The 22,956-nt window shown below is 44.9% G+C and overlaps 1 protein-coding gene across 2 annotated transcripts in view; it reads left to right on the top strand.

The window, feature by feature from the left end:
• The window catches only part of MICU1 (mitochondrial calcium uptake 1), an 82,441-nt gene that overhangs the window by 33,990 nt on the left and 25,495 nt on the right, over window positions 1-22,956 (top strand). Inside the window, exons 6-9 of one of the 2 annotated variants that reach the window (XM_050339685.1) lie at window positions 373-416; window positions 11,773-11,838; window positions 13,020-13,134; window positions 20,422-20,504. In XM_050339685.1, coding sequence (XP_050195642.1) covers window positions 373-416; window positions 11,773-11,838; window positions 13,020-13,134; window positions 20,422-20,504 — 308 coding nt within the window. The remainder of the gene's footprint in view (window positions 1-372; window positions 417-11,772; window positions 11,839-13,019; window positions 13,135-20,421; window positions 20,505-22,956) is intronic. The other variant, XM_050339676.1, reaches the window with a different exon arrangement.

The raw sequence follows: 22,956 nt of genomic DNA, 5'->3' as shown, positions 1-22,956 counted from the left end.
TATGTCACCAAGGGTGAGGGGGTCACCCTGGTGGGATGAATAATTCCATTTTCTGCAGCTTAGCGTGAGCCTGTCTCCTCTTTCAAAAGCAGGTGATGCAGCAGGCACGGGAAAAGGTTTTATTTGGCTTTTTCCATCTTTTTTCTAATTTAAATTGAAATGAGGATGTGATAATTACCATAATCAGTGGCAAAAAATGCATGGGGCATCGCTCTGTGGAGGGGTTTTATTCTTCATAGCACCAAAAATCAGCCTGTGCTCTCCTCAGGCTGTACATTTTACTTTCTAATCTTCTTAAACAGAAAACACAAGAAATACTTCTTTTTAGGCTTTAAGAGCTTTTTCTAAGTATCTTTGTTCTTTTCCTTTCAGACCTGGGCCTGGACCAGTTCATAGTGAAACGCTACGATGGGAAGGTGAGCACATAAAACTATGAAGTGTGTTTTATTCAGTGGCTTTTTTTTAACCTGGAATCCTTTAGTTATTACCTGTGTGAAGGGTGTAAATTAAATGAAGTGTTTGAAGTGTTCTCTTAAGAGCTTTTTGCTGTTAAGTACAATGCAGTGTTTTTGCTGTAATGACAGAAAGATTGTTTTTATAAAGGGCTCTTATTTTAATGTTTACAGACAAAATATTGCCTCTTCTTGTATTCTTGGTGGGCCAGGAAATCATAGGTTGTAATCACATTTCCTTGCTGCTTCTTTCTGAGTGTGTGAGAGCCCCACAAGTTACACTATTTCAAGAGAAACTCACTTAACCTTTCCCTTTCAGACTCACCTCCAGCTTCCTAAAGGAAGGAGATGCTCTTGTGTTTTTATCTGCATCCCAATCCTGTATATCCCCCTGTCAAACTGCTTCATTTTGTTCCCTTTTGAGCCCCAGGTCCTTCCTGCAGCAGTGCTTGACTGCTCTAGGTGTTTGTGCTGTCATGATACGTGTTGGTACAATGTTAAGCAAGTTCTGATCTGGTTTTGTGTCCCTGTGAAAGCATCCTACCTGTTATTGTGGATCTCAGAGACCTAATTATCTGCCCTGTAAATCCCACTGCTGTGGTTAAAGGCCACTCTGGCCCTGGGACTGGCGGCTCAGATCGACCCCCTTGATGCAGATAACTGCAGGTTAGTTAATTTTCTGTCCTATGGGCACATAATGGTCCACCAGATTTTACTGGAGTATTTTCATTTCATCTGCATCATCTGAAAATCTTCTGTTTCTCCAAAGGGACGTCAGCACCCGATCCCCTCATTGCTGCAGGATGCACCTGACACAGAGTGTCAGGCATTTCCAGAAAGCCTCAACACTGGAGAAAAAAAAAAAAAAAAGACATTTAAAGCTTTCTACTAACACAGTGTGGGCCGAACACGTGAAATTCCCTGTTTTGTGTTTAGTAGGGGCAGGTAACGATGGGATGTGCTCAGACACCTGGGGTCCCTGTCAGCAGAGGTTACAGGCACGCTGGTTACCCAGGCAGCAGAGCGAGGCTTTGCTTGAAAACAGACAACTGGGAGGTGTATTTTGGCAGTTAGTTTTGATACATAAAGCTCCAAAGTGTGTCGTGAACGCTTGTTTTCTTTTCCCCCTGACACAAACACAATGCTTGCTTTTTGTCATTAAACAGAAACGAACCCAACCAAAAAAAGGGACGTATATTCTTTGCAAAATACCCACTGTTGCTCCCCTCTGATTTATGACAGTCTGTTTTGCGTGTGCTCACTTTCATCATCTTATCTTGTCAAGCTTTCACCCTCATCCCTGAGGCTTTACATAAACAGGATTTGTTTGTAGGGAAGAAGTGCTGAATCCCATGTTATTTTTGCTAATTGTTCCTCTGTTCCCGGGCACTCCACAGTTGACTCCCAGCACACTGGATAAAAGATCCAAAGGCAATCCCTTTGAACTCAACTTTCTGGTCCTTTGCCCCTCAACAGCAGAGGCTTTGACCTGCAGCAGAGTGAAATAGCTTTTTACATACCTTACAGGTGTCGCTGCTGCTCTTGGATGTGCTGGGGTTTGGAAAGCCTGAATGTGAGACAGCAGATTAGGAGACTGCAATGGACTTTCCTTTATTATTATCTTCTCCTGAGACCTATTTTTTCCGCAGTCTAATCACACCCCAGAAGCAGTGTGCTCTGAAAATGAAGAAATAGGGGTTCTTGTCTGCTTGGCTGTGCTTAAAGACACCTTGGGGCTGACTTAGTCTGGCCATGGCTATAAGGGCAGTTGTGATGTCCAGGTGAGAGGATAATTTGTGGAGAGCATAAAAAGAATTGGCCTTGGTAGTGAAAGAAGTTGGCAGTGGATTGATCTCTGACTGCACCTTGCTCTCATTTTGTTGCTTGCTTTGGGTTTCAGTTTAAAAAAAATAACCCTGCATTTCCACAGCCGAGCACGACTGAGGTGCTGCAGAGCTGCCCTCGCTCACTGGAGTTTCGCTTGCATAGTGGCACCTGAGGGATAAAACCCTTTGGCATCTCTTCCTCCGTGCCTGTTTCCAGCCACATTTCCCTCTGGGGTTGTCAAAGCCAGCCTCTGCCTGCAGGGGATTTGCCTTTGTGCGTCGGCGGAGCTGCTGAGCTCAGGCAGAAAGGGTAAGAGGGCCATCCTTGTTCCCCTAAGCATCCTTATGGATGTCACACGGAGGTAATGAGAGTTGTGGTACTCAAAAATAGGCCTGTGCACTGGAAATTTCCTCTCCTTTTCTTTAGGGAGAAAGGAGCCTGTGAAGCTGTGCTGATGAAAAGTACTGACAATCCGCAGGCAAGATCCTGGCTGAGGAGCAGGAGAGAGCATTGATTTTAGTTCCAAGCAAAGATATGTACTCAGGGTTGAGTGCAAGTGATAATTTAGAAGGAAATTCAGTTAAAAGACTAGAGCCAGCGGTGCAGTCAGTTGCATGTTAATGACAAGCTACAGGACAGTGTTTAAAGCACCCGTGTGAATTTTGGGCATGTGTGTTTGAGATCTCAGTGCTACATCACTGGTGAGCCGATGTAGGAGCTGCCCCTTTCACAGAACCCGTTATATTTACATGAAACTACCATCAAAACAACTAATTGGCCACTGTGGGGTGATCAGGACTGGTCTTGCCAAAGGAATTTTGGGGAGGGATGTGCCTCTGTTGCAGTTGTGTCTGTCAGCTTGCTGGGCACATGGCTGAATGCCAGGCTGAGAAGACAATACCTGCTTTTTTTTTTTTCCCCCCTCCCTCTTCCCACCCCTCCCTATTGGTAATTTATGGAGTTGCTGGAGAGGGAGGTAAATGTTAATGCCTTATTAGTGGCAACAGTGCTCCTGTAATTCGAGCCTAAATGCTTTTTCTTCACTCATGCAAGACCAAAAACCCTGGAGACAATCATCCAGCAAAAACCTTTGGTCAGATCTGTGTGCCAACATGAACTCTGCTGCTGGGCTGAGTGTGTAGGGAGGCAACTTGTGGCTCCATTTTTATCTCAGTGTGATGGTTTCTCCCCTAGGGGAGTAGAGGGAATGAGGCATTGATTACTTATTCATTCAGAGTAGAAAAAAAAATATTAATCGGCCTGCAAACATTTCATGTTGAGCCTGAGCAGAAGGCTGATGTGAGAATAGACACAGTCTCAGGGTGCTGTGGTGTGAAGGTGCCCAGACCACGATTATTCATCTGCTCCGTTTCCAGTGTGTCCCTTTCCTCCTCTCACACTTTGGCAGTGGGAAAGCAAATGCTTTTTTAACCCATCTGCAGGAGAAATGCCTCATGTTTTAGTGGTGAATAAACTCTCACTAAGTAGCATATAATTCCTAGCACATAGAACCTGGCATAAGCTCCGTTAATGTTACGTAAGTTGCAATGCAGATTTTGGTTTTAAATTTTCTTTTTTTCGTGCCCTCCCTGTTTATTGATGGATTTTTTTTTTTTTTTGCTTATGCATTAATGATTGACAAGAATAATTTCTTGAAGACATAAAGAAGCAGTGCTGTTAATGTTTGTCCTCTTAGTTGTGAGCTGCCTATCAGAGCAAAATCCTGCCCTGTCACCATCCTGGTGAGCCAGTGCAGGGGAATTCCCAGGTGTCCCACAGAGCTTCCAGCAGTGCATCCTGGTGGAAAGGGGAGCATGAGATGTGCTTTTAAGAGACCTCTAATCTATATAGGAAATAAAATCCTGACCCTGGATGGCTTATTAATTTAATTAGGATACACTTGACTTGACTCTCTTTTTTTCTCCTGTGGGGAAAATTCCTTGCTACGGCTCGATAAGAGCAAAAGCCTTGGAGCTACCAGCAACAGCTTCCCCTCCTGCAGTAAGTAATTAGAGAGGCTTTCAGTGCCCTCTAATTAAATTTATGACTTAAGTATTTCCTGCCAGCACTTGTATTTACATCTCTAGATGCTTGGGGATGCCATAGAGCAACTCAGAGCAAAGGCAAGGTGAAGGACAAGGAAAATACTTCAGGTGGTTTCTTTAAAGGCCAGTAAAACACCTGGAATTCTCTTCCACTGCGCAATGCAGGGTGGTATCATGAACCAGTACAATGAGTAGCTTCAGCTGCCCTGACCTGAAGGTGTGTGTCCATTAAAGAGCAGTTGCTGGGAGTCAGCTCAGGAGACAGATTTCTTTCCAGATGACTTAAAGAGCATCTTAGGAGCCTGAAGAAATGTACTCGGGGAGGATCCCTGTGGAGAGGACTGGAGGTAGGAAGACCATACTTTTCTGGAGGATTGAAGGATCTTGCTGTCAGGTTTGAAAAAAAAAGGAGGAGAAAGGAGCCTTTATTTATTAGCCTGAATTTTTGGGTCCTTTGCTCTGTGGATAGACCTAGGCTGGACAGAAGCTGCCATAGACCCGAGCTTGCAGCAAGTGAAACAAGCTCAAAGTCCTGCTGTCATTCAGGAGCCAAACACTGGATCAGAACTGAGTTCCTGTGATGGGTCAGTGCCTCTGAAACCTTCATTCCAAAGGATGCAACTCTAAATGTTCCCAGTTCAGTAAATAGCAGCATAAAGTGCAGGTGCACTTGGTTTACTGAGCCCATTAACTGAGGAGGACAGTCAGTGTGTTCTCTAACTTAAATGCAATGATAACAGGTGAGGAGTCCTCTAAATCCAACTCTATGGGGTCTTACCAGTGTCTGCTGTGACAGAGTTTGAAATAAATGTGTCCCCAGCGTCTGCAGTTGGAGCTGTTGAGTCTGGGTTGTGGCTTGCTTGGAAATACCTGGAAGTGTTCAGCTGTCCTGGTCCATAATCCATGTCACATGTCACTGTCCAATTTCAGATCTCCTGCCTTTAAATCCCTTCACCCTCTGATCTCCGCACAGGTAGTATTTGCATAATAACCAGGAGGTGCCTCCTTACATGGGTAATAACCTGAGGCTCATCTGTGTGAATGTTCCTCTGCCCTCCTCAAAAGTGTCGTGAGGATCTGGTGGGAGAAAATCCTTGCCTGTGGCTTTGTGGAAGCAAGCAGAGATGCAGTTTATTGCAGATAATCAGCAAAGCTGAGCTGGGGAGATTCCTCTCCTTGTCTTTCTTTGCTGACTCCACTGCCCACACTGGTGGGTTTCTTTGCTTGTTGGTTTTCTCCTCCCAGCCAACCTTGAGCCTCCCATCTGCTTTGATTAGTTCCTCTGTTTCCCCTCTTTGTTGGGACCTGTGGGGAGGGACACTGAACTGTGCAAATTCTTCTCTTGGCTTGTTCTTAATAGCCTCAAATTTCATCAAAGGAAATGCTTAATTGCTCCTAACACAGGTAAATGCACCATGCCCACCCTGTGGGCACCTGTGTTGCTTTAGGTACAGAGCACACTTCATCCTTTCCTAGCTCCTCTGCCAAACGTTTGTGGTGTGTTTTGGCTTTGACAAAGCTCTACTTACTGTTACCTTTCTGTACCCCCTAATTTTGTTGCTTGTTTCCACAGGGCAAGTACTAAAATCTTCTGGTTGCTCTTTGCCCTCTTTTATTCTGGTTTCAGGGTATGCAGCGGGTGTTTCTTGCAGCTACTGATATCTCTGAGACTTGTGTCTTTATTCTAACTCTGATTTGTGGTTGGTTTTGGTGTAACCAAGCATTCCCTCGTTTTCTTCCCTTTTCTAACCCTCTCCCCTTCCACCAGGATTTCTGGCAGGTACAAAGCAGACACAGCATGTGCTTTGATTAGTTTGTGCTTCAGACCTCATAATATGCACTTTTCACGTAAAAGGGACAGTGTACTCTCACCCCTTCTCCCTGGCCCTTTAGTAAATAATCCTGAATCCTCTCCTTGACCCTCAGCCTGAAAGATTTATTTCAGAACCCCTGAATTTGGCTTGAGGAGAGCACAGTCCTCAGGGTATCCATTAAGCCATGGCTCTATTGATGGGATTATCTCGGAGCAAAGCTCAAACGTGTCTCTCTGCCCTCCTGTTTTCACAGTGGCTTTTGAGGCTTCTGACTTATTTTGCAGCTTGATGAGACTGTGATAGAGCTGGCTCTGCTGGAAAATGGCCTTTTCCCCTCGAGGCCACAAAGTTAGTTTGATTCTATGAGAAGGAATAGGCATCTCTCTGGACAAATGCTTTGGGGTAACATCACCTGTTTGAAGGTGTGTAAATTTGGGGAAGGTTACACTTGCAAACTTGAGTTTTTCAAGTCACAGAACTACATAGCATGAACTGTAGTAAAGAATATTTTAGGAAGAAGGTATTTAGGTATTATAGTTCATAAGATGGTTTGTAGGAAAAATAACTAGAAAGCAGAGGGGAGCTCGGTCAATATTAGTAAGTAAAGAGGAAAATATACTCCAGACACTTTCAGTTTGCCTTGTGGCTTTGTGACCTTACTGAAATCCACAGGAGAAATTAGGGGAAAAATAAACAACTTAGTGTTATGCTGTCAGTGGATGTGTGCAGCCTTTTAATGAAAAAGTGGTTTCTGGGGTCATTTTTGGCTCTGATTTCTTTGGTAGCTTTGCTGGTGTTAGGGGACACAAAACTGGGCTCTGAGAACTCTGTCCTTGGTAACGTGGAGTTAGCAGGGACAAGGGGGATGGATGGAGCAGGGTGGGAGGGAATGTTTTAGGGGATGCTTGACCTCAGTGACTGCAGAAGGAGGGAAGGTCTGGATGGGAGAAACAGGTGAAGAAGGGAGGAGTGAGAGAGGGAAAGAGAATGGCAGGATTTTTAGCTGAGCCTTAATTTGGTTCCTTAAGCTGTTTGCAGCAGTGATGACAGTCTCAAAATTACATGTGATTTTTCCCCAAACCCTTTTCTCATTCCAGGGGTGATTTATCCCAAGTATATGGCCCCAACCTCATCAACTGAGCTGATGCTTAATCCTGGCTTTTTATACAGAATTATTATTTTCCTGGTGTCCTTTCGCCCCGGGGTTTGTGTCTGGGAGAAAGAGCAGCCTGCATTATCAACGTGATGAGTTCATCTTGGTAATGTGGGCTGAGAGGCAGGAGAGCAATATCCCAATTTCCATCTGGAGACCTAAACAGCCATTTCAATTCCAAGGTGGCAAGAAGTCAGCTCATTCTAGAAGTGTGATGAGGGCCATCAAGGAGTGAATTTAAATCCTCCCCATCAAATTTCCATGCAAAAATGCTGCTGTGGTCCTACAGGCTGTGATTTCATTACCCTGAGGGGAGCACAAGTGTACACTGTCCCTTTTTCCAAGGCATTTCCTATTTGCTTTTCCAGCAGGGGTTCCTCCCTTGCATGAGTGGCTCTGCTGCCTGCCAAGGGTCGGGAAAGTCTGTGTGTTGATTTTTCTTGGTCGTGCAGAAGAGCTGGCCTTGCATTCCAGGTGCCATTTGTCTGGGAGGTGAGGAATATTTCCAGCCTTGCTGGAAGGGTGGGAATGCAGGTTTCTCTTTCCAGTCTCAGGAGTCCACCTCTAGAAATAATTGCTGCCCGAGTTTTGATTCTGTCCACGTGTCCAAATTCAAATTTAGAGGGGGAGAATATGCAGGACAAGCTCATCCATGTCCAGCTCTGTATTTTTTTACCTCTGTGTATAAAATAACCCCCCAAAATCAAAAGTTTTTAAAAACTCTTGATCAAAACATGTTCTCTAAAGGTCATAACCTGCAGTATTACCTGCCAGCAGTAAATTTGAAGCATTTTCCTGTGTCAGCACTCACCCACCACGATTTGCCATGAAGCAGCTGTTTGTGTTGCCCCGTGTTAATGTGCAGACTTCGAAGTAAATAGTCTGGAGCCACTAGGAATGATGCTGAGAGTTTTCCCACAGCAAAAAGAGGTTTATGAGTTTCAGAAAGCCCTTGTGCTGTTTCCATCATGGCCTCAAACACTTTTTTCTTATTTAATGATATATAAAAATGCCAGGGGGTTCATCTAAAATTACTTATTTCGCATCCACGTTATAAAAGTGGCTTTAAAAACCCTTGAATGCCTCCATTTTCCCCCCAAGCCCATGTTTCATGGCATGGGCTACCTCTTTTTCCCTTAAAGGGCTTTTGAAGAATTGGGCTGAGAGGCTGCATTTTTAGATGTGACTCTGGAACCCTTTTTATTTCTTTATTCCAGTTTTATTTCAGATTTCTTAACGTGAGGCACCACCACGAGTCATCATGAAATCTCTACATACGTGGCTTAGTTCTTTAATTTATATCTTAAAAAAAAAAAGGGGAGGAAAATTAAAAATCTCCCTGTTTTCAGAGCCTGCAATTCAGCATTTTAGTAACCACAACAGGCTGGTTTGCATTGGCATTTCTAAAGGGTTTTCCCTTCTCTCTCTTGTGTGATAAACTAATAGAAAGCATCTGCTATAAATGCCTTAGTCAGCAAGTCTTGGTATGCATTTCCCTGGATTTTCCCCAGCCCTGCTCAGGAAGAAGGTGTAGCAATCCATGCCTGGTAATCCTGCAGGTTCTGCCAGGCCAGGCAAATAGGAATTCTTTCCCTTCTTTGCAGTGAAGCATGAAATAAACCCATTAATAAATGTCTTTTTAAAATGTTTTCCATAACTGAAGGTGGGCAGTTGGGACTGAAAGAGAATTGCTTTGCCTCAAGGTGACTTCCCTCAACATTCCTGGGTTTGTATTTGCTTACACAGTGTTGGTCACCTGGCAGTGTTTCCGTTCCAAAGGAACAGGCTGACTGTGATGACTGAGTTTGTCAGTGAAAGTCGGTTGTGCTTCAGCTACAATCACTTGCTAATTTACACAATTGCTCTCTGGTCCTGGTGAAATCCTCACGATCTTGCATGCACGTGGAGATGTATTTTGTTGTCCTTTTGGAAGGCGTAAGTCGCTGTCAAGTGGTCACGTGAGGCTGGTAAATTCCTGAAGGTTTGGTTCGTGGAAGTACACAGGTGATGCAGAAGCATAAGGAATAAACCTGCCCCAAGTGTGCTCTCCCTCCAGATCAAGTGTCTGTCAGCTCACAGAGGCTTCCCAAGAATGTGTTTTCTTCCCAAAGTGGCAAATTAAACGCTGCTCGTTAAGCGGTTTCTGAAATGCCAGATGAGGTGGATCGGTCAGGATTGAGCAGCTCAGGCTTTTCTAGACCTGTGTTAGGGATGGGAACACCAGCACTGTGTGTCTGTCTCTGCCTCTGCAGAGGAGGGATCCCTTCCTTGGCAAAAACACATCTTTTGATTTCAGATTTCCATAGTTAAATCTGGCAGCCCCTGGTGGTCTAGTGGTAAGGGCGCCGCGCTATCACCGCGGAGACCCGGGTTCGATTCCCGGTCAGGGCCACTCCCGGGCAGATGGAGCTCGTTAGCCCTTAAAAAGGCAACCCATCTACGTCCTAAGGACCTCGCTGCCACCGTCCAAGCTCGCTTGGCCCCGGCAGATGAACCTTAGGATTAAAGGGTGGGCTCAGTTCCGCGCACACTGTGTCTCACCTAAAAAATCCAATGCGCAGGCTGGAAGGTGGAAAGACCTTCCCCGGATCTTCGCTTGCGAAGACTGGCCATTATTATATTTATAGTTAAATCTATCGACGTTTCACTTTTCACTCAGCCCGAGGGAAACAATTGTAAAATCAAAAATAAGGGTGGTATTTGGCCAGGAATGGAAGAACTGGTGGTTTGGTTTTTTTTTCCCCACAAATCCTTTGCTTCCTGGGAGCTGTACCACGTGCTTGGCTCGAGGGAGGCTCCAGCCCTCCAGATCAGTTTTGGGGTGGAATATGTGAAGTTTGTGATGTATCTCTGGATGCTTTGCAGGCAGCCTGAACACAGAACAACTCTGGGGAGTTGCCTGCATTCAACACTCCATTTATTCCTCTGCCACACGGGTTTGGGGGAGCCTGGTCACTCTGTTGATCTGTTCAACCCATGTTCTGCTGCTGGGCTTGCAGCCTGATTTGCAAAGGGCAAACCAAGCGTTATATTTTGAATCTGTTTTTTTGTTATATTTGGAATCTGTTTTTCTTTTTATCTGTCGATTTGAGGGGGGGTTTGCTCGCCTGTGTGCTTGTTAAATGCTTGGTTAAAAAATACATCATAATTGTAAACTGTTTCCTGTGGCTTGCTCACTTGTGAATGCTCGGGTTGGAATGTTTTTTTGGACATGCTGAAGGATCTTAACTGGTTACTCTGGTTTTGGGAATGGATTTAATGGGAGGGGTTTGACTGATTTAACGGAGGAGCCCTTTGAGAATCACCTTGTGCTCAGATGCAAGAGAGTGAACATTACTTGTCTCTAGAAAAGGATGCAGGTTTGGAAAGGGAACCTTTCTGGCTGAAAGGGACAATGCTGGAAGCAAAGGGGGATGTGCAAAAGAATCTCAAGGTCTGTACACAGTGATTTTAGGTGTTAGTGAGGGCTGACTTTGGGTCAGTCACCTTGGAACTTTGAGGAATCACAACAGTGCTTTGTGCAGTAGGTAGATTGATTTATTTTCTATTATTTTTCCTGGAGGTTCTGTGTAATTCTGTGGAATAGAATGTTTCATGGTGGGGAACAACCCCTGGGAAGGATGCTTTCAGCCTTTCCCATAGTGAGGTGGGCTTCCCACAAAGCTCATGGAAAGCAATCAAACACAGCTTCTCAGTGAGCCAGAGGAGGAGATGCTTGTTTAATATAAATAAATACCATTTTGTGCTTTGTTTGCTCAAAGTAAGATGCAAATGGGTAAATGCTTGTCCCTCCCATCTGTCTTTATATTTCAGGGAGCCACTGACTTAAATATGCTCTTTTATTGTTAGTCTATGGATGTGCTTTTCTCTTGGGAGGAATATTTTGAGGCTATGAATTTTAAGTGCAGAAAAGAAACCCCTAAAAATTAATACCCCAACCTTTGGAACTTTTTTTTCTCGTGGGATCCTTGGAGCAGGATGCAAATAGGCAGTTTATGATAAATGCTGCTCAAGAGGGGCAGTCAGAAGGAGAGGCAATAAATCACACGAGCAGGGGAGGTGCAATTGCAGGAAACTCCTTTTTTTCCTCCACAAACCCTCCCTCTGGTTTAAAGCTAAAACCAGGCGTTGTTAATTTGTTCTCCGCATCGGCGAGGATGGATCCACGTGTTTCGGCTCCACCTCAATGGGAAGAGAAGCAAAAACGTATTTTGAGTAAATGGTAACTTCAGCCTGGTTACCACCCCATAAGCATAAGAAGCATCAAATGGATGACATTACCATGCTGTCTGCTGTTAGTGATTCACCTCTTATTAAATTCCTGGCTCTCTCCAGATGGTAAAGGCAGAGTTGCTGGGAATAATTTCATGTGATCAGTAGACCTGAACTGTTTTTCCCTGGAAACTGGTTGTGGGTTTTTTTTTTTTTTTTTGTCATCTGTATGATTGTTTTTGTCTCTTTTCTTGTGGTTTCCGAGCCAGATACGGGTTAAATTTTCATCTAAATTATTAGCTGAGCTCATCCCCACTCTGCAGCCACACACAATGGTGAGTTCTCTCTCAAAAAACAAACAAACAAACAAAACAAGAAAAACCTGAGGTGGATGAGAGACATCACCTGCAGACAGTGGGGCTGACCCTTGCTGGGATATCTCCGTAGGCTTCCGGCCACAGCAACCACCTGGTTGCCTCCAAACTTTCTTGCTCTTGGCAAACCTAACCGTTGGACTTGATGTGATGTTTTGCCTGCTTGTTTTATTGTTGGTTAACCAGTTTTCTTTCCTTTGTCTTGTATATGGTGGGATCTCCGCTAGACAGAGGTAACGGTGGGGGACAGTCGTGTAGCTGGACCCTCGTGTGGTGGTGTTTGTCGGTGGTTTTTTCCTCAAGCTGTTTCTAAATTCAGCCTTGCTTTTCACCATGCCTGTGTGCTTGCATGGCCTGGTTTTCCGTGGAATAACCTCAACCACCCCTACTCTCCTTGTTAATAATTTAATTCCCCTCCCCGTGTGCGTGTGCCTCCTCCTGCTGTGTTCTTGAAGTGGGTCACCAGTGTGGATTCCCTAACAGTTGGATGGATCCTTTTCAGCCTTTGAAGGTCCTACTGATCAAAGGGACTCAGATCTTTGGCTTAAGTAAGATGTCATGAGGTGGTAATTGAAAAACAACTGGAGCAAGAGGGAGGTTGAGATGGGTTTCAGTCCCCATCCTCCTTGTGAGGTTGTACCCACGCTCCTGAGTTGTGTGTTGCTGAGAACTACATGGTTTTGATAACTTAAAACATACTTTATGTTTGTGTCAAATAGTTCTTTCTTGGCTACTGCTGCAGCAGAGCCCAACTAAAAAGCTGTTAGTGAAATATCATCGCCTTACTGAAGCCTATATTAAAAAATTCTGATTTTCATAACACAAATCTCAAAAGATTCTGATCATTGTAAGCCAAATGGCCATAGTTTTATTTATCTGTATGCCACCTGGGCTAAAGCAACTGAACAATCCCGTGCAATTCCTTATCCCTCATCTGAGGTGGGGAAGCACTGATCTTTCCGGAGCTTTTCTGTCAGATTTGAAGGCTGGAAAAGGTCCACTGGATATGAATAGAGATAGTAGGGGTGTGTGTCCGTGGAGTGGCTTGTTGGTGGTAAGGATACAAAGAAAACCTTCCATTTCCCCATTTAATTGATTCCTTTCTTCTCTCTTTTTTGGGGTGTGCTCGGGTGAACAAATAGAAGCTGTCCCAGGAGCGGGAGAAGTTTGCTGACGAGGACAGCATATTTTATGCCCTTGGAGAATGTGGACTCATCTCTTTCTCCGACTACATCTTCCTCACCACGGTCCTTTCCAGTAAGTACTGGGGATTTTCCCTGCAATTGCTGCTTTTTTAGGTTTTGAAGGCTCACAAGCAAGTGTGTTTGCTCTTGTTGTCTCCGTGCATTTCCCTAAAAGGCATCTCTGATTGCCTGCAACTCGAGCTGAGAAATTGCTGTCGCTTCATCTGCTTTAGGCTGAGCTTCAGGTGCTTCAGGAAGACGAGCAGATGGATAACTTCTGGAGATTTATTTCCCTTTTTGAAATGTGACAGATTCTTTTCGAATGAGTCATTTGACCTACTGGTCAGAACTGTAAATGGAGACGTGTTCTCAGGCTGTGTTCATATGACATTCCTGTGTCTGGGTGGACGTTGCTTTCCAGCCCTTCGCTGGTCTCACGCCTGCCCCAAACTCCCTTTTCCACTTCTATTTCCACTTGGGTGAGCTCAGGCTTGCGTGTAATGTAACCCAATGAGGAGAGACGTTAAGCTGTTTACATTTCCACAAGTATCACAGATACCTTCTGTCTTTTCACCCCGCTGCTCTTGACTTGCATTTGTGATATTCCTGTGATCTGCTAATCTGTTCCAGCAAAGTCTTCTGCGCTCCGAGTGCTGGCACTTAAAAGTTTGCTTTGTTGGCAAGAACCGGTGAAACTGAAGCCTTTGGTAATGTCAAATGGCATTTCTAGACTTTCTTCACGTGGAAATCAAGCTCAAAAGCTCATTTGCACAGCTCCTCTGGCTGCCTGGAAGGTGCTGTGTCATAAACACGAAAGTCCACAGCAATTTTTCAACCCCGTTAGAAAATGGGGGGTAATGGGGGCAGTGTCTGAATGAACTTGAGGCATTTTATTTTCAGGCTAAATCTTTTTAAGTATCCATTTCATGGTGACCTGATCTGTGGAATTAAAAAGCTGGACAACCCCCAGTATCCTGCAGACCCCTGTGCTGTTCAGGAGTCAGCTGGGTTAATCACCCATGTTTTATCAAAGCAGCAGGGGCTGTATTTTCTCTCCATGTTCTTCCATGTTGTAATATGAAGACATGAGAGGCAGCTCTTATTTACTGAGGATCTGTTCCCGGGGAGAAGAAACGCTCAAGGTCTTGTTTGTTTTCAGATGGATGTGGTGGGGGAAGACTTGTATGTGACCTTCACGTTGTGAAAACAAACACTGAGAGATAAAGCCGATTCAAACCAGGGAATTTGTTTTATGACTTTAATCTGCTTTTATTATTTGACTGAGGCTCAGAACCGGCTCGCAGGGCCTTTGCTGTTCCTTTGTTACATTCCTCTTGCCTGTGCCAAAATGATCTCCAGGTATTTACCTGTGTAGAGGGGCTTTTCATTGGAGTCTCCACAGATGACAAAGAGCTCTAAAACCTCTGGTATCGCATTACTGGATGTGGTTTAGACAACACTCTTGCCCTTGTTTTTATGGCTGTGCTGGCGGTGAACAACCCCCTAATCAAAATTAATTTCATGTGCTTCCACAGGCAGCAGTAAAGAAAAACTGTTCTTGGTTTGGTGTAATTTCTTTGTTGTGAGAATAAAAGAAAAGGACCAGCATGTGTTGGAGGAACAGCCAGCCTTGTTTTGGAGGGCTGTGCAGGAGGAGCAGGGTTTTTTTTTTTTTTTTTTTCCTCTTGTTCTTGGGCTTTTAAACGTGTTCACAATTACTGGGGAGTTAGTCAGACTAACAAGAGGAGACAGAACTGGGTGGTGTGTGCTTTGAGGAGCTGTGTGAAGGGTGGGCAAGGCAGGAGCTTTCAAAAAGGAAAATTAAAAAAAAATTTAAAAAAAAGAGAGAGACAAGGTAAAAAAGCATTCCAGGGCTTTTAGGCCGAGTTTTAGGTATTTGGGGAGTTTGCTGAATAGTTACTGAAGATAGAGGAGTGTCTCTGGAGCTACAATGATTCCCCAGAGAAAGAGTTTTGGTTTCATTTGTAAAGCCTTTGCTTTTATAAAGATAAAACTCCTAAACAAACCTTCCCCTGTGGCTAAATAGAAAGTTCTCTGTTACACCATGCTGGTTCCAGCTACTAAACATAACCTTGCAGGAATCCAGCAGTTTCTGACTGTTTTTTTCCCCTGGGAAATAAATAAAATAGCATGAGGAAGGTAAGTCTTAAACCAGACAATTCAATATTGGTTTTCCCTCTGCATTTTTTTTAAATAACCCAAACATTAAGGAGATATCTGGACAGGAGAGACATCAAATAGATAAAACCCACTAAATACTTGGAAGGGTTATCCTTCACACTTCCTTCAGATGTCACGGGAGAGTGAAGATCTGGCTTCCCTGACCAAAGATGGTTTTTGCTTTTGGACTTGCAGAGCAAGTGGAGGAAGGAGGGAAAGAGCTTTTCCATCATCAGCAACTACAATTTCCAAGCAAATGGGATCTGTTACCCAGGCACTCTAATGTCAGCTTTATTAACAGGTACTGAAGGGAGCTGGGCATTAACAGAATGAATTGGTGTTGTTTCCACAGTTGGACTGCCTCTGTGTCTGGATTTAATACTCCTGGCAGGAGGGTTAAATAACACTGGCTGAAGCCACAGTAATTACTCCCTTACCAGGGCTCTCGTAGCAAACCTGCAGCTCCTTCTCCCATCTCCTGCTGGCGTTCTTTTTAGACTACAACAAGCTCCATCCCTTAGGATGGCTTCACCTGTGTTATTTTTTTATTTTCCCCTGTGTAGGAAATAAATCCCAAACCGGCTGACTCTGGAATTACGTTCTGGCCAGATCCCGAGTGCTGTGTGTGTCCCAGTGATGGAGGGGGCAGGGAATGTTCTCCCACACTGCTGCACACAGGTGACCCGATAGCCAGGGCCTGTTCTGAACAGGTATTCCTGGCTGACAGGAATGTCTTCAGCCCCCATCCCTGCCACAAGTGAGATCTGTTATCTCTGTGATCTTATCAGTGATGCCTTAATGCTGCTTTGCCCTGTGCCACAGGGCTCCTGTCCACAAGAAATGGGGGTAAAAGGTTGCTTTGAGTCCACAGGACTGTTTTGTTTGTGGTCCTGGTCATGTTGACTTTATCTTTAGTCTTTCAAGACCCTCTGTTTGCCTTCTGTGGGTCCATCTCACCCACACTTTGGTGCAGGGGTGTCTTCATACCTTTCTGCCAGCCCAGTTGCTGCAGTGTGGTGTTTCCCAGATGCATCTGAGCAGCACAGAGATCCTTTTCCAAGGGATATTCCAGCTTCCAAACATAAACCTGGTTGCTTCCTGTCAGAGCAAGAGCTCTCTGGCCCAGCATCCCAACTTCTGTGGGAGTGGTGGCCGTGATGAAGGACAGGACAGGGATGGATTTCTCACAGTTTGGCGTCTTTCCAGGCAGAGCTTGGCCCCTCTAATTTAAAAACTGCCGCTGGGGCATGGGATGCTCTCCTAGCCTCTCATGCAGTCTTCCCATAGTCTTTCTCACTTCATCTCTTCGTGGTTTTGCGTGCTGGGATGAGCTGATGGATCTCCACCAAGCTCTGTGTCACAGAGGGTGGTGAATTCCCTACTACTCTGCATGCACCACTTGTCAGCCTCGTTGAGAAGTTCCAGAAACCCACTTACTTCTGCAGAATTAGGAGATGGAGTGATTTTGTGCTGCTCACAGCAATATCCCCGAATAACAGAGATCAAAGGAAGGGACAGAGAATTCTGCTGCAAGACATCACAGGCTCTTAACTTGCGTGCAGCCACGTGCTGCGTGAGCTGCAGCAGGAGCCGGAGGGAAAGACTCGTTGAGAGGTGTCTCCAAGTGTGGAATGTGGAGTCTGGGGAGAAGAGAAGATCAAATGAGTGCAAAACCAGAAAAAAAAACATGGCCTTTCTCATCGGCAAGCTTTGAATGTCTTTCAGAACACATTGCTGCTGGTGAGAGCACAGGGCAGTAAAGAGCAATTGAGTGCTGCAAATTGGTCCTTTGAATAATTGGAAGTAGTTTAAAATGGCATAATTGGCTTAAAGATGCCTAATCAACCCATTTAATCCCTCAGAGGCTCCCCCAGGGCTTTGCACTGATGGATGGGAGTGGGTTTTTTTCAATGTGGTCAGAGCTGCTGCTCCTCATCTGTTTGTCTGGTGGAAGTTGCTCATCTTCATAACATTCCCATGTGTGGCTTTTGCTTTTCTTGCTGCCTTTCTGTGCCAAATATTTGATTTGAGTAGATGAATCAAGAAAAATGTCAGTTGCCTTTGCACTAACTCCTGGGTCAGTTGAAAGAGCAGCTTGGGGTGTAGAGCTGGTGGAGTTATGGATCTGCAGGATCATTTCACTCTGATCTTTCTAGGCATGGTTCCATGTGCCTCCAAGGTAGGAATAGGTAACTCATGAATTGAGAGGAGTGTGGGCTCCAGCACCACAGTTCCACTCACGTTGGTCTGGTGAAAGGTGTCCCTGTCCCTGGTGGGAGGGTTGGAACTGGATTATCTTCAAGGTCCCTTCCAACCCAAACCGTTCTGGGGTTCCACGTAAACGATTTGGAGGAATCACTCGGAAGTATCACCATCTCCTCCCTCGTTGCAGGAGGAATATTGCACTCATTTGGAGCAATCTTAATTAAGGGGGCAGCGGGGAAATTTAGGGAAACTGCAGTTGGGAAGAGTAAAATTGGGGGGCAGAATAAAGGGGGATTAAAGGTTACATTTGGCTGAGCAAACTGGGATCTGCTGCTTTAATGGTCTGTGAGTTTGAGAGCTGTCAGTGCAGGAGGAGGAAGAGAAATGGAGGTTGGGCAGGCTGAGGTAATGGGGACCAGTAAGGGACAGGCTGGGCACAGAGTCAGTCTTCCCAATAAATCCTGGCCAGAAGCATCACAGCCAAGAGGATGGGCAGGAATTATCTCACCCAGGACCCATAAATCCAATCCTGGAGATCAGGGAGGTGCATCTTAATGAACATTCCTTCCTGAGCAGGAGCAGGGTGAGCTAATTGTTTTCAGTGCCCTCTGGTTCCCCTGGCTCAGGTTCACACTGTTTGGATTGAAGTGCCATCCCAAGGAATTGGAGAGGGATACTTAAATCAAAGGAAGAAACCGCCTGTGTCGCTTATTAGCTCAAGGAGTGAGGTAATTAAATTTGCCAATGGAAAGCCACATCGCTTCCCTGTCCTTAGAAAATACTGAGCCTGCAGATTTTTGGTGCTGAACTGTTCATTTCAATCTTGCAAGTGTTGTTCTTTGATAAACCACTCCTGGAAATGTGTATTTAGAGATGTAAAAGAAGGAAATGGCCCTTGAGAGGGGTAAGTAAAGTGTTTTGCTTTCTCTGTTCATCCCCTGTCTGCACAAATGGGATGTGCAATTTTTTTATATTCTGTGTTTTATATTACATTATCCATATTATGTTTTCTTAAAAAAAGGCAGGGGAACTCAAAGACCAGTTTTTAACAAGGAGTAACAAATTTTCCAATCTCAAAATAAACCTGGCAGAGCAAATGGGGGAAGAAGGATGGGATGTGTCGATTGCTCTCTTTCTGGTTATCTTGTAATTAGATTAGGGTTTTGCATATTCCTCCTCTTCCTCATAGAGGAAATATCTTTCCATGCAGTGCTAGACAGAGGAAATTGCCTCCAGGCTTTCATGCAGCCCTTGCAATTAAAGTGAATGTGTTTCATTTAAATATTAAGACAGCAGTTGGAAGCTTGTTGCTCCTCGAGAAAACGGGGGATTCATCACTGGAAGTGCTGGATGGATAGAGAGGAGGTTTTTGTACAAATCCCCTAAAATAGATGTATCATTGGAGAGATTATGAAGGCGGTGTTGGGGACAGGGGGACCAGCTGTCCCCAGCTCAATTAACACTGGATTAACGAGGGAGGGCAAGCAAAGGTCTCCCATCCCAGCAGCAGGATGGAGGAGCTGCTGGAGGGCCCTGCAGGGATGTGGGTGGAAGGAGAGGGGGAGTGATTGACCCACCACGTGCTGCTGGTTACAGGAGACCTTGTTTATGCACGTGGTGGTTGGAATTCGGGGCTGGCAGGGGGAAATCGGGAATGCAGGGACGAACGGCGGGACCGTGTGTGCTGTGTATATCAAGTGGGTAGTGACAGGCTGTGTTCCTGCCATCAGCTTTAATGTCATTGTACATCTGTTTCGGGCACAAAGTTGTTTGGGAAAAGGGATCTCATTAGCATGTTTGTTGAATCTTTTCGTGATGAAGTGCTGCCAGTAATTACAGCGTGTAAAAGTCTCCTGGCCTTGAGTCGGAGCTGCAACTAAAGTAAAAAATCCACTTCAGGTCGTTCCATATTAATTTCCTTTTGTCTGAGTGATTCCTTTTTACCTTCCCCCTTACCAAGGAGATGCCTTGCCACAGAAGGGTGGTTGCAGAAACTCAGTGTTTTTTGAGCATCCAAAAGAAATATTCCAAGCTGATTGCACAGATGAGGTTAAAGAGGGGTGAGCCTCACCAGTGATCTACATCCTGCTGCCAGATTTGGGTGGGGAGCGAATAAAGGGGCTAAATTTTAACTGAACATTTCAGATGACAGCCCAAGCACTAGTTATAGCCTAGAGGATTCCCTAGAAATCCCAGCAAGCACCAAAATTCCTGTAGGTGGTGTGCATTAGAAAGTAGCAGAGAAAGACAAATTCTCATCTATTTGCTTAATGTGGAAAAAAATTGTGGCACTGTGTTGTAGCTTCAAATGGTGATGGGTTGCAGAGCCCAAAATGGAAAGGTACTAAAATCCTGTGGTAGGATGCAGGGGAAAGAGCGTGGTTTGTTGGGATGGGTGGCTGGGAAGTGATGCCTTGGCAGAGTTCTGCCTAAATAAACCATGACAGCACAGACTAAATGCAATGAAAAATAATGTGCAGCGGCGTCTCAGCTGGTGAGCTCCAGCCCACATGTTGTCTCAGTGTCATAACTGCACTGAGACAGGGTGGGAATCATTTGTTTAAATTTGTGCAGTGAGACAAGAGCTGAGTCTGGAGGAGAAATACCCAAATTCCAGGCCTGCCCCTCACCCACCGACTGCTTCACGGAGCACACGGAGTGCTCTGCGGCACCTGGGGAACCTCCTCTGGCCAAACTGGTGCTATTGCCATTAGAAATTGTCATTGGAAATATCAAATAGTGTCTTGCTTTCAAGCTTTTTCCACCTCTGCATGGAATAAACATTGTTCAAGAAACTTCTCATCCCAGCTCCTTGTCTCGAGGTTCCCAAGAGCTGCATTTTCTTACTAAAATTGCAAGCATTAGGGAAAATTTCTTTTGGATAAAGTCTTCCAGAACTTGTGCCTTTTTTGTGGAGCTTTTGTGTCTCTGTTAACTGTTCTTTTATTGTGTTTGTGGTTTTTTTTTAATGTAGCTCCCCAGAGGAATTTTGAAATCGCCTTTAAGATGTTTGATCTGAACGGTGACGGCGAGGTGGACATGGAAGAGTTTGAGCAGGCAAGTTGAACTAAAGGTTGATTTCTTAACTCTGCAGCATCTCAGTCAGAAGTGCAGTGCTCCTCTGTGATGTTACTGTGGTTTATATTTGTGGTTAGTGCTGGTTTATGTCTTTTCCTCCTGTGCTCTGCTGCGTTGCCTCAGTACGCTTGTGGGGTGTTTTTTTAACTGGATATTTCAGGGCAGAATTTTTCATTCAACCAGGACAAGCATTTCAGATTTCCTGTGACTTTGTCACCAGTGTTCAAGGCCAGGTTGGATGGGATTGAAGCAGCCTGGTCTCTAGTGGAAGGTGTCCCTGCCCACGGCAGAGGGTTGGAACAAGATGGGCTTTTAAAGTCCCTTCCAACCCAAACCACTCTGTGATTCTATAACAATTCTTTAGAAGATGTCACCTCCAAAGTAGATAAAGAACTTTTTTTCACTCCACTGATGCCATGGAATTTTGATCCTGCTTCCTTCCACAGCTTCTACTGTGTTCCTTAATCTTACTTGTCTTCAGAGAATATCCAAGGTGAGTCTGCTTTAGGAGAATTTATCCACTTACTCCAACATAATCTAAAAAAGTGTCATTGAGAGCATATTTTCATTAGTCCCCTACTTCTCAAAAGACTTCATCAGCGGGGATTTGGATGCTGGCTTTTTAATGAGCTCAGCCTTCATGTCTGGTGTTGGTGAGCTCCTCCTACGAGCTGTGGCTTGTGGTTGTGTCCGAGTGAGAACTCGAGCTGTCAGAGGGGAAAAGATCTGCCCTCCCCAGGCAGGGCTGGGTGATTTTCCTTGCCGTTGTAGAAAACAATCTTGAGGTTCTGGGAATTCACAAGCACCCTGAAATCACAGCATGTTAGCAAAGCTCCCTGCATGTGCTGCTCATGAAAGGAAATTTAAGTGCCTTTTGCAAACTGATACCTGGGACCAAAGCAGCCCCGAATAATCCAGTCAGAGATTCTTCCCAGTTATTCAATGACCAGTTCACTTCAAAAGAGTCTCTACGAGGTCATGCTTGTGGCACTTGCTATAAATGGGAGGAACTAGTGGCAGAGGAGGCCTGTTAAATTAATTCCCCCCTTTTGATCTTTTGCTGTCATGCTCCTGAAATTATTACCTGTGGGGATGATGTCATCGTCACGAGTTTGCTGCAGAGCCAGGGAATAGGTCCGGGTAGCTGCAGGGATTTAGGTGAACACTTAGCACTGTGAGGAGAATGGAGCATGTTTATCTGCAATCTAATACCCCTTCGCTTGACAGCTTGAAATGTAAACCCAGGGGTTTGTTCATCTTCCTTCCTTCCCTTTCTTTCCCAAAGTGAAAAACACTGGTTTTCCTTCTGTCTGTGTAGTGCACTCCACTGCAGCTCTCTGATCATCTTTAACGATTCCAAACGTGTTTTGTGGCACTTAAAATGTTCCAGGATTAAATCAGTTATGGCGATCCGTGAGTTTAGGAAAAGCAGAGAAGGATTAACCTCCTACTAAAGATGCAGTGACACCAAGGTGCCAATACAGGTGTCGTGTTTGGCTTTTTTATTAGCCACGTAAAGTGAAAAAGAACGTTTCTAGAGGATGAACCTTTCCAAAAGTGCCACGCAGATGAAGGTACAAAATTGAATTAAATGATTTCAAGTCATCCAGTAGGCCAAGGGAAGTTATACATGCATTAAGTCATACAAAAACCCTTAGGAAGGGGAAGGTATTTTTGTTAAGCTTGTTACATGTGTCACTGCCTCTATAGGAAGGAATAAAGTTCCTGGTTAGAACACCAGAGTATTTTGGTGAAGGCTGATCTTTCCAGAGCTTGGGAGTCAGAGGATGAGGGAGCTGTTTTGGAAAGTGAGAGAAGCTGACAGTTCTGGTGATGTCTGAGGATATTGATTGGCTGCACTTCCCAAACAGAACTAAAACAAACACACAGTCAGTGGGAGGCACATAGACCACACTGTGCACGTATATAATGTAACAAACAGTCATTTGTGTGATAAATACTCTTGTTCTCTCCGTGTGCAAGTGCCTCAGTAAGGGCATGAAGGGTGTGGCGGGGTCCTGTAAACATCCCACCTGGAAGGAGCATCTGGAACTGGCCCTTCCAGGGGATTGTGCTGCTGGAGGTGACACCAGTTTAAAAGAGCAGTGTCTTTTGGGGAAGAATGAGGAGAAAAGGAAGAGGAAGAAAAATATCATCCCTCCTGCTGGCTGCGAGCACGTGGGGAGGAACTTCTGGCTCCTCCTTCACAGGTCATCTTTGGAGATAGCCAACAGCAGGTCCTTCCCCTCATTAATGTCTGAAAACCCTAGGAGTGTTCAGGAAAAAAGATTGCTTCACTAATTTAGCTAATATGTGAGTTGGAGGCTTTAACTACTTAATAAAAAATATTGAATTTCTTCAGGCTTGCTGAAAAGCCTCAGATTTTCTTCCCCAGCTGATTCATGTGGTTAGTGCACAGCACTGAATAATG

This window comes from Myiozetetes cayanensis, unplaced genomic scaffold, assembly GCF_022539395.1.
Source record: "Myiozetetes cayanensis isolate MyiCay16 unplaced genomic scaffold, myiCay2020 scf10, whole genome shotgun sequence".
In the NCBI taxonomy this organism is placed as follows: Eukaryota; Metazoa; Chordata; class Aves; order Passeriformes; family Tyrannidae; genus Myiozetetes; species Myiozetetes cayanensis.
Note: the sequence above shows the minus strand (reverse complement) of the source record. Positions and strands in the feature narration are given on the sequence as shown.